Below are 12,045 nucleotides of genomic sequence, written 5' to 3' on the forward strand. Positions count from 1 at the left end.
CCCCTGCCTGGGCTACTCCTCACTCCTTCCACTTCCTCCTCCCTGACTAGACTGCCTGACACTTCCTGCCTCCAGAGCTGTGAGCTCCTTGGTGGGCGGAGCCAACCGCCTGGCCCACCCCCTGGTGTGCATCATCAGACTCCTGGAGGAAGGCAACAAGGATTTGTAGGTTAGCATGGTGTGCCTACCTGGAGTGTGGGGTGTGGTGGTGTGTGACCTGTGTCCCCTGGCTTGCCCAGGGCGACACAACACCAACGGGGCCACAGAGTCGGGTCAGGCCATTCACAGCAACTCCAAATACCCCTGGCCCGGTGACGAGTAGCCCTGGGGCCCCGTGGGTGCGTCACTGTGACCTATTGACTGATTCCTGAATATTTGATCTAATACACGACCTGAGTGACCTCTGACATGACCATAGTGAGACAATACTAACTAGCAGCATCTCAGGCAGGTGGAGCGTGCATACAACAGTCACCTGCCTGCTCACCATCATGTGATACTATTGACATGCATTGCTGGGAGCTGTGGCTCCACACTATGTAGGAAGCCAGCGCTGCTCCACCGTGCACTATACGTTATGCCACCCAACAAATCCTTCCGCCACCTCCTCCATGACGTCAGGCTTCCCTGATGACATCACGCCGTGTGGGCGGCGGCAGCCCTCATCCTTCATATCCATATATATACACCGTGTATAGATAGACCAATTCGTGACGTCACATCTCCGCCAGCCAATGAGAATACGAGCTACAAGCTGAGCGCCGACGAATCACGGCTCAGAATCCACGTAACCAATCATCAGCGCCTGAGCAGAGCGAGCGCAACGGTTTCTGAATAAAAATTGACGTGACTCCGCCTACTAGTTGAAGTAAAAAAATCGCAGTGAGGAGCTAAGCGGTGATTGGAGGTATGGGAGAGCCTGCGGCCAATGAATACGACTTGTATGAGGGTGCGTGGGCGGGTTTCCCGTGACGTCACGGCTGCTGCTAGTTGCCGGCTGTCTCTTGACTCTGGGATTCAGTTGGGTGCTGAGAAAGCAGTCGGGCGGCGGACAAGTAAGTAAGCGCTGTTATGCGCATGCGTGTTCGCTCATTTGTGCCTTCATGTTACCATGTATCAATGTCAGATCACCTGGGGAGGCAGAGAGGGGCGAGGTGGTCACCTGCTGCTTGTAGTCATGGACGGGACCCTGTGCCGCAAGATCTGGGACTGTCAGAGCCTCATAAAGGGTTAATATGCAGAACAGAGCATTCCCTTTAATTATATCCCTTCCATTGTGTGATCAGCTCTAATACTTGTGTGTTACCACTTACTATCACCCCATCTTCTCACCCATCATTCCTTTTATGTTACCACTTTAATTTAGGCAACTGAAAATAGTGTTGTGATGTCACTGATGTGGCTACAGTCCTATTACCCTAGTGTCCATCCTAAGATCAGGGGGATCTGTATGGCTCATTACTTTCTCACCCATAGCCTGAGCATTCTATAGGCTGAGAGGGGCTGCGGCGCGTCCTGCGGGGTCGTTGGGGCTGCGGCGCGTCCTGCGGGGTCGTTGGGGCTGCGGCGCGTCCTGCGGGGTCGTTGGGGCTGCGGCGCGTCCTGCGGGGTCGTTGGGGCTGCGGCGCGTCCTGCGGGGTCGTTGGGGCTGCGGCGCGTCCTGCGGGGTCGTTGGGGCTGCGGCGCGTCCTGCGGGGTCGTTGGGGCTGCGGCGCGTCCTGCGGGGTCGTTGGGGCTGCGGCGCGTCCTGCGGGGTCGTTGGGGCTGCGGCGCGTCCTGCGGGGTCGTTGGAGCTGCGGCGCGTCCTGCGGGGTCGTTGGGGCTGCGGCGCGTCCTGCGGGGTGAGAGGGGCTGTGGCGCATCCTGCAGGGTGAGAGGGGCTGTGGCGAGTCCTGCGGGGGGGAGAGAGAGGCTGTGGCGAGTCCTGCGGGGGGGGGAGAGAGAGGCTGCGGCGCATCCTGCGGGGGGGAGAGAGAGGCTGCGGCGCGTCCTGCGGGGGGGACAGAGAGGCTGCGGCGCGTCCTGCGGGGTGAGAGGGGCTGTGGCGAGTCCTGCGGGGGGAGAGAGAGGCTGCGGCGCGTCCTGCGGGGGGGAGAGAGAGAGGCTGCGGCGCGTCCTGCGGGGGGGAGAGAGAGAGGCTGCGGCGCGTCCTGCGGGGGGGCAGAGAGGCTGCGGCGCGTCCTGCGGGGGGAGAGAGAGGCTGCGGCGCGTCCTGTGGGGGGAGAGAGAGGCTGCGGCGCGTCCTGCGGGGGGAGAGAGAGGCTGCGGCGCGTCCTGCGGGGGAGAGAGAGGCTGCGGCGCGTCCTGCGGGGGAGAGAGAGGCTGCGGCGCGTCCTGCGGGGGGAGAGAGAGGCTGCGGCGCGTCCTGCGGGGGGAGAGAGAGGCTGCGGCGCGTCCTGCGGGGGGAGAGAGAGGCTGCGGCGCGTCCTGCGGGGGGAGAGAGAGGCTGCGGCGCGTCCTGCGGGGGGAGAGAGAGGCTGCGGCGCGTCCTGCGGGGGGAGAGAGAGGCTGCGGCGCGTCCTGCGGGGGGAGAGAGGGGCTGCGGCGCGTCCTGCGGGGGGAGAGAGAGGCTGCGGCGCGTCCTGCGGGGGGAGAGAGGGGCTGCGGCGCGTCCTGCGGGGGGAGAGAGGGGCTGCGGCGCGTCCTGCGAGGTGTGAGTGGCTGAGGCGCGGTCAGTGGGGCTGCGGCGCTTCCTGTGGGGTCAGTGCAGCGGCATCAAGGGGTGAGAGGGACTGTGGCGCTTCCTGTGGGGTCAGTGCAGTGGCGGTGAGGGGTGAGAGGGGCTGCGGCACTTCTGTTGAGGTCATTTAGGTTTTGGCGCTTTCTGTGGGGTAATTTGGGCCTCTGCTCATCCTGTAGAGTCAGAAGGGCTGTGGGAAGTCCTGTGGGGTGAGAGGGGCTGCTGCACCTCCTGCAGGGTCATTTTGGCTGCGGCGCGTCCTGCGGGGTAGTTTGGGCTTCTGTTTGTCCTGTGGGGTCATTTGGGCTGCGGGGCGTCCATGTGAGGTGAGACTGGCTGCGGCGCGTCCATGTGAGGTGAGACTGGCAGTGGTGCATCCCCCATCTCCCCCCTTAGCCACGACTTCTTTCACCATGCGTTCTATGACCCTTCTTTTAGGACAAGTGGGTTTTGGCGCCTTCTATCGGTAGCAACGTAATTAACAGTTTCGGGGACCATAGTGAGTCCCTGCGCGTCTATACAAGAGCTCTCTTCTGATTCCCATAGTCGGTGATTACCCCCTCAGTGTCAGGGGAACAATTGTGTCCCCGCCGTTCAGCGGCGAGCCCCCCGTTGGCATGTCAGCCGTCTCTTTCCGCCATGTCCTCACCGAGGAGTTCACGCCTGGTAACGTGACTGGGAATTACCATGCTCGAGAGGCTTCATTCATAGGGGGGACGGTGGGGAGCGCTTCCACGGAGCTCGCAGCCCATTCACGTCTCCTGACCAGCACAGGAAGGTCCGAACTTCCCCCTGACCTCATCCCTCTAATTACAGATGGGGTGATGGGCAATGATGTAATGTTTTATTATCAGGGTGGGGATAAGGGGTAATTTAACCCCATAGGGTCGCACAGTCCCAGACTTGAGCCAGTAGCACAATCGATGATTTTACATGGGACTGCATTTGCATTAGATGCAAATCCAACAATGTATTTGGGCTTCGCTACATTCGTCGCTCTCGTAAGGGTCTTGGCGCTCTCCCTATTCTCCTGCGAGGTAACCATGGCATTAAGGTTCCTCCTCTTCTTCGTCTCAGTCGGTTCCTTGTAGAACAAGCAAGGATCCAATTCCGTCTGGCACGAATGTTGGGTCTGCAGAGCCTTCCGTGTCCATCTGTGACATGCAGAGCGAGCGACCCTCCCTGCACGACGCTCCGTTCTATATCTGGCACGGGAATGTGTCCCCCTCCCCCTCTACCAATTCCCAGAAAACCCAGAGCTGGAATCTAATCCGGATGTTTTCTTTGCACAGCATTCGCACTAATTGGCGGCTCATCTGCATGAAAACATCATAATCGCTCCATTTGTAGAGATGGAAGCATTGGATCTGATGAGACTTGTAGTACCACATCTGAGTTATTTTTTTTTATATCCAATTTTTTTTCATTCCTAAGGCTATTTTTGTTAAAGGGATTCTCCGTGCATAAGAGATGTATGACCTTTTCTTAGAATAGGCAATCAATATCCATTTCCTTGGAGTCAGACAGCCGACACCTCCATCGATCAGTTGTTATTCCTTCTGGCAGCGGCTCGATGTAAACTCTGCACTGCGCCGCTCCGATCAATGCGTAGCTGTCGCTCCTGGGCGCTGCAGATCGTCTTCTATTCCTTTGAAGAATAGACCTAATAACAGCTGATGATGCGGGGGGGGGGGGCTACCAGGTGTCAGACCACAAGCTATCTGATATTGATGACCTTTCCTAAGGATAGTTCTCCTACGCCGGGACATCTCCTTTACATCTAGTTGCTCCCTGGACCAGTTCTTGTGCCCATTATAGACTAGACACTTTCTGGAATGGATGGGGGTTGAGATGTATGCTCTGATCAGTCTGCGAATACACGGCCCCCCACCGGCTGAGAGGCACTGTGGTCCTGGCAGGAACCTTCTTGATCACGTTCTACACTCGCTCTTCTGTGAGATCAGTCCCCACTCAGATCAATAAGCCTTGATCTTCCACAGGTTCACAGATCATCCTTTTTATTGGACCACTTTTGGTAGCCACTAGTGATGAACTGTTCGGTATTCGGGTGCTCGGAACGACCCGTTGATGCTCGGATGGGCACGACTTGAGTACACGAATAACAGGGAAGTCAATGGGGAACTTGAGCATTTTTCCGGAAGAAAAATGCTTGACTTCCACATTGACTTCCATTATACTCGGGTATTTGAGTTACGCCCATCCAAGCATCAACTGGTCGTTACGAGACCCGAATACCGAACAGTTTGCTCATCACAGCCACTAATAATTACATACATTAACACCCTAGAAGTCCTGCCATTTGGGGGACTCCGTCATCTAGATGTCTCTATTTGGCTCGATTCTTGCAATTACTCGGTTTCCCTACTTTCAACACATCAACTTCAAGATCGAGCGGTTCTCTTCTCTCTTTAGTGTTTATAATATCATGACTGTTCTATATGTATGACCCAAACTACAAATGCCACCCAGTGTCATGGAGGTGATGCGTTATGGAAATACTCCACCATGATGACTTTTTTTCTTTTTCTTGGGAAGATTGTTGACTACCAATGGCTCCTAGTCCAACATGCTCCAATCAATGTGTGTATTTGTAAAATAGGATAGTGATTTTGATTGCTTAATTATATAGACATGACATTCAGGATTGCAGGAAAGCTAGGTGATGAGGACTACAACATGTCAGATTTTTGCCATTAAATCGCCTTGCTCTCATCTTGAGGCACGGTACTCCACGCTGCACCTCTGATCTGTACATCAGTCAAAATAATTGCCTGAACTTCCAGGACCTCGCCTCTCATGAATCAGATCTTTAACAGCTTGTTGCATTTGTATTCACGCCGGCGTGCTGAGTGGCAGACGAGCGCTGTCACTGTGACTCACAGAGAAGATGCAATAATTTGCTGCAAAGAGCAGGAATCTCGTTCTTCCGGATTCTCCTTTTTAGGATGGCACTCTCGTCTAACAATCCGCTGCCGCACTTGTCTCGCTAATCACAGGGGTGGAACTGGAAATTATAATCGTTTCTTAACTGCTTGATGTTTAATTTTCTGAAATTTTAGATTAAACATGACCTGAACCCGTGTGCAAGGAGGATATCCAAGAATGTGTGTTACTGGATGGGTCTCGTAGAGGCTAAAGGGGTTCCCCAAAGTACAGGTTGCCCTGATTTCAGTCTATACACTAATAGAGGGTCACTGGGGCTCCGTTGCTTCTCGATAGACTGGATATAGACATCTTATATCTCCTTCCTAGCAGAATCGTCTTATAAACATTTGCAGACCTTGGAAGTGGTTTATTCATTAAACCTAGTCCTGTTTGTTCAGCTGAGTATTTGCTACAACTGTTTTCTGCCTAAGTGGCTTTTTCTTTCTTTCCTGCAATGCGTCATTGTACATAGAATGTTTAGATCAGAAGAAGGCCTAAAAGATATTACGATCCTGGATCCCTGGCCACACAATAGAGATTTTGAACAACAAAAAGGCCGAATTAAGACCACTTCTTGACAACCTTCAGAATCCTTTCGGAATGTTCGTCATCTTTTTGTGATGGTCAATTGCAGATGTACATCAAAAAGTTAACCTTCCGCATTGATGGATGCTGTAGTTAAAAAGTTGGCCATGCCAAATGTCAGGTATGCATGCCTTTGATAGAAGCTCAAATTGTTTTAACTTCCAAAAATAGGACCGTCTGAAGGCCCTACTCTATGGCCAGCTAAACCTATAGCAAACCCTATGCTGTGAGATGTACCAGGTCTAACGGGAGAGACCCAAAGGATTGGGGAAGAGAAACAAAGACCCCGATTCACTTCAATTTTTTTCCTTTAAGTGACGTACATCGAATGGTAGCGTTGAAAGGGACCTCAAGAGCCATTGGGCCCAACTCCCTACGAGTGAGTGCAGGTTTCCCTATATCATCCCAGCTATATATTTATCCAGCTTCCACTTTCTTTGTCTTGTGGTATTCGTTGGCAAGTTGTTGTTGTTTTGGGAGGGTTTGTCACCAAATTTTGTGACAAGTTGCCAATGATGGATCAAGGCCAAAATAGTTGAACAAGGACAACCACACCCACATAGTCAAACAAAAAAAGACAAAACTCATAATAGTTAATTTAAAAAAGGCATAGGGTGCACACGTAAGTCACTATTAGAACCACTTTTACTCCGGAAGAAAATGGTGCAAAGACAACGAGGAATAGAGGACCAAAGAATTTTAAAAGAACAGAGTCCTCAAAGAATTTTAGGAAGTTGTAGAAGTTTTCACTACTCAAAAAAAACAAACAAATTAATTGAAATAAGTTTAAACTATGCTAAAAAACATAGTACCCAGAGAACCCCAAATAAGGATCTTAGGACTGGCCAACACTGGCCAAATAAAGGGGTGATCCGATAGATGGCAAGTAAGTTACTGACATGTGGCTTCATCCTCGCCTAGCTTTGTCTGAGGTCATTTTTCCAGCTGCATGGCTGATTCATGGCACTAAGAATATCAGTTCTTGGAGAAACGAGCGCTGGTTCACATCACATTGCTGAAAACACAGGGGAGCCGTGATGATGGCAACTAAGAGACATTTACCCTGGAATGTTATTTATAGCCTCCCGAACAGCAGGATCAGTCGGATACGCAGCACTGAAGTCATTTCTTCCAGCTGGGTGACACATGGAAGAGAAATTCCTGGAATTGCCCAAGAAGTTGAGTTGGGTTTGTCGGCTGCCGTGAAGAGCTGGATGTTTCATTTCACAGACTTTCTTTCCAAAAATAGCTATATAGTGAATGGAGGCGGGCACTGAGCGTCGGAAATAATGGATTCGTGGAAGACAGAGATTATCCGAAGAGGTTACCTGTAATTGTGTGATCAACCATGTTATTGAAGGTCTAAAATAACTGTGCTTTGTATTCACACATCAGTGGCCTTAAGTTATTCAAGGTTCGTTCACTCGGGAGCAGTCGTATTGTTCATACCGTTAGCAACAAATTAATGTTATAGTAGAATGATCTCAAGGACAAGCGGATGTGTAATGCCATTTATCTCATCACCGTACTCCGATTGGACGTCAACAGAAAAGTTGTGCAGAGGTTGAGCCACCACTTTGGTTTCCAATCACGAGTGCAGCTCTGCAGGACAGGGAGAAGCGATAGTCAAATATACCCCTGCTTGTCAAGGGGGTCATGACTGGAACTAATATAATGAGGCAACGTTGACCCAGACAGATGAAGTGATTGGTAAAAGTTCTGCAAGAGTCTCACAACTACTGTAGTCTCCTTACACCCATCACCAATACATTGAGTGGTACCACCTGTACCCCTGTGGGACAATGCCATTCATTTTCTCTTTGGTACACCTGGGCACACCATGTATTTCCAAGACACTGGCATCTCAAAGACCTTTATAAAGTACTTTATTTTTATACCTAAATCTGCTTCTTCACGATCCAGAGTGATCCAACTTGACAAATGGACAAGATTTTAGAAAACTTATTTCTACGAGAAGGGCCTGATACGGTCCATCGTCTTCACTGAGGTATGTGGTGTTTTTTGCCTCATGTCTACCTTTTGTTAGCTGCCGCTAGTATTCTCAGAAATAGGTGGTGGGGGTCCGCAGCCTCCAAAACTGACAGTGTGTGGGCGACAGACGCACTGTGTAATGTTCTCAGAAGTAGGTGAGGGCCCCCGATGTTCCTTAGGATCTATAGATACAGCAAGTGACAAAGTAGGTGGGCTTTTCACAGAACTTCCAGCACAATATCCAAGCATTTGTACAATACAGTTCAACCACCCACGCGTTCATCCCAGCACACAGTGTTTCCAGCACATAGAAGTGAGCTATAAGGGAGACTTAACCCTTTTACGTCCTTTTCAAAGGCTCCTCATCCCATCATAGGATTCCTATCTATCTGCGATGTGACCCAAGTCTAGCTGTAGAAAAACATCCTACAGAGGAAAAGTAATCAAAACCTGCAGAAGAAGAAATCCACCTCTCATGTGCGAGGATCTGTAGAAGACCATTAATGTTGGGCTACTACTGCTGCCTCCACGAAGAAGAGGACCTTGGGTCTCTGGCTTGAGATTTCTGTAACTTGAAATGCTCATGACTAATTAGAAGCCACACCAAACTCGTACTAGCCCTCCTCGTTATATTGCTGTCCTATTTCATCTCTTCCCTGGTTGGCTTTTCTTTTACATAGTCAAAGTGGCATAAATGCCTATAAACTCTCACTATTGCAGGAATGATGCTGGCAGAACTAATTAAGACAATTTAAAAGGTAAATTAAATCCTTACAGCACATGTAGCGGCTTTTAAATTCTGCATTACAACCGGACAATTGAAGCTAACTGAGCATGGAGAAGTCCCAAGTGATCCATCCACAGATAATTACCTAATATTATGGTCAGAAGATATTCATAGTTATAAATCCTATAGAAATTCATAAGGGAATGGGTTCTATCTTCACGACTTTACAGTAGACTAACGTCACCTCCTGACATACCATGGGCAAAGAGCGAAATCTGGAGCAGCTCGGACCCTTCCATCACTTGCAGACTATTCTTAAATTGTGTTACTTTTCATGGTGCTGTATAAGTTCTGGAACTTTTGAGCACCAGTAAAAAGGTTTATTTAGCAAATTTGGCTGTGGTTGCACTTACGAGATAGTCTTCTGACAGGTCACTGTTATCTCTTGCATAATAAATAATGGTGGACTTTACACTTGAATACCAACAGATGCTTTAGAAGTTACCATAATCATAAGAGTAAAATCAGGCAGGCGATTTTGCCGCTACAAACGGACTACCTTGCATGTATGGAGGTCTACCAACTATCTGTGGCTCAAAAAAGTGCATATGGGGGTTCGAGGGATAGCTATGAATCTACTGATGGCTATTGACACTGTATGGGCACCTATGTCTTGGAGTTCTTGTTCTTTGCCAGTTTACTGATTAGGTGAGCTGGATTTGCAGCCTTCGAGGAGTACTGGTTTTCCTGGCAGAGATCCAGCTGGTGTAGAGTCTTGGCTTGTTCACACAATAGATAATCATTTTAAATGATGACTCACACAATCGTAACTCGTGATTCGCAAACAATGTCAGACAAGTGTTTTTAAAGGATGAGAATCCTGAAAGAAATGGTTGAATAGTGACCGGTTCACTGAATGATCGCTCAATCTTCATTTACATTATGGAATCTTCAGAAGATGAACAATAATTTTTTTTTGCTTGCCTAAACAATTACAAGGACAATGAACAAGTGTTTTTGGACATATTGATCAGTCACTCAACCCACTACCCAGCTCTGTAATAATAAGGAGCAATGACTCCGAAACAGCTTTCTACAGATGGGAATTGCTGGTTTGGCTGACAATTCTAATCCTGTTTTTAAAGAGGTTGTCCACTTCTTAACATTGATGGCCCATCCTTAGGATAGGTCGTCAATGTCTGATCGACTGGGGTTCAACACCTGGCACCCCCGCCGATCTACTGCTCTGTATCTGCGGTGACAGCAGCCGGCTGGAAATTCTCAGTTCCGGAGCTGCCCTGTCTTCCACTACCAGCCACGGCCACTATCAGAAGACTGGGCAGCTCCGGAACTGAGCATTTCCTACTGCCGGCACCAAGGACAGCTGCTCGGTGGGAGTTCCGGGTGTCTGGTTCGCAGCCGAGCAGATATTAACCTATCCTAAGGATAGGCCATCAGTGTTAAAGTAGTGGACAACCTCTTTAAGGCTCTTAAATGGGTTGAACAATGAGAGACTAGGTAGCACCCTATAAGATGTGCCACTAGAAGACCCGTTTTCTTCCTCTTGGAACAAGAGGCAAATTTGTGGCCCACATATATGTAACTGAAAATCACGCACAAAGCCACCAGTTCACAACGTTTTCTGTTGTCCATGATAAGAAACAGTTGTACAGCCCCATCGGACATCTTCATCTCTTAGCTCAGCTACCTATCTTACAAGACTGTGGGGCCGGTTATCCCTTGTCACAGTGTGTGCACATAATGTGATTTTACAGAGCACAATACATGGACTTTTTCCTTATCACACAAAGTTCTGACCCTGCTGAGCCAAATTTTTTTTCAATTGAGGAGAGCAAGGGACTCATTACTGCATCAGCGTATAGAACGTTCCTCCCCGTTCTGTCTGTCGTCCCATTGTATAAACTGCTTGTTTGTACAGAGTTCATGTTTAGTTGGGCAGCAGACTACCGTAAATAGAAACTTGTTCTTCACGCCTATTAAACATTGTTTCGTGTCCTCATTGGTCTTCAAATCCTGAGAAGTTTTGTGCTGGATCCATCATCTCTTCCACTGACACTTTGTAGGACTTCATCATTCATCGTAATTTAGGATCTCCGGGAACTTTTCACCGGTTAAGTTGGGAGCCTAATGTATTTTCATCAAATTAACACCCTCCTGTAGGATCTTTCAGGTCTATTCTCATATATATTTTTTTTTTGTTCTAACTTATTCCAGTTAGAAACGAAATATAAGTTCATGATCTCAGAGAGTAGATTATTGGCCCAAGGCTGAAAGTTCAGCGTGAAATATCTCTTGGAAATATCGTTTATATCCATTATAAGTTGTCGTTTTCTGTATTGTCTTAAACCCCTCAAACTCAAGACCATCATCATCACTACGTCTTCCATTTTTCACTATTCGTTTTCGTTTTTTTTTTCTCCTTCATCCATTGAATTTTTTTTTTTTCTCATTTGAACACACTGAACCTTTTAGGTCTTTCCTACCTCCAAAACTTTGTTTTTTTTCCTTCTACTAGATGTCTGCCTAAACACCTAGAAGGAAGCCTGCACACCTGACGCACCTGTGGGATCTCCTAGCCCACTCCACAAGTCTGCAGGCCACAAATCATGTTTAAGTGCGAACCCAGACAAAAAGTCGGGAACGATTTTTTTATCAAGTCTATTGGCGACGGCGCTCAAGAGAAGCGCAAAACCACCTTTTTTAGAGTGGGGATTACCTTGGGAATTCTATCTGCTCATTTCGGGGGTAGGTACTGTATTTCTTTAAGGTTCTGTGACTTTTGCATGCATAAGTGTTTTTGTGGCATCAATGTGTATCTCAATGACTGACTGGAGATAAAAAAAAAAGGGGTCAGTGGGGGGTGTTGTCTCTTCAATAGATGACCAATTTCAGACCAAAGCTTGATTTCTTACAACTTTCCTAAATAGAGATTTTTACCAAGGGAATTTTCCATCACATGCAGTATACATGCCTTGACCTATCTGGGATGGAAGCCGTTCATAACAAGCCTATTCTTCTTAGGTAAAGGTTGCTCAGATGCTGCTTTACTCCTTCTGCCACCCTTTATATACTTCCACATTCATCGGTTCCCTCA

The 12,045-nt window shown here is 48.7% G+C and overlaps 1 protein-coding gene across 3 annotated transcripts in view; it reads left to right on the forward strand.

The window, feature by feature from the left end:
• Positions 1–832: 832 nt before the first annotated feature.
• DNAJB5 (DnaJ heat shock protein family (Hsp40) member B5) overlaps positions 833–12,045 on the forward strand; it is a 33,716-nt gene continuing 22,503 nt past the window's right edge. Inside the window, exons 1-2 of one of the 3 annotated variants that reach the window (XM_075326984.1) lie at positions 968–1,055; positions 11,467–11,696. In XM_075326984.1, the coding sequence (XP_075183099.1) occupies positions 11,558–11,696 (139 nt within the window). In that variant the 5' untranslated portion in view covers positions 968–1,055; positions 11,467–11,557. Of the gene's footprint in view, positions 908–954; positions 1,056–11,466; positions 11,697–12,045 lie in introns of those variants that run through there. The other 2 variants (XM_075326999.1, XM_075326992.1) reach the window with 2 other exon arrangements.

Source organism: Anomaloglossus baeobatrachus, chromosome 1, assembly GCF_048569485.1.
Source record: "Anomaloglossus baeobatrachus isolate aAnoBae1 chromosome 1, aAnoBae1.hap1, whole genome shotgun sequence".
NCBI lineage: Eukaryota > Metazoa > Chordata > Amphibia > Anura > Aromobatidae > Anomaloglossus > Anomaloglossus baeobatrachus.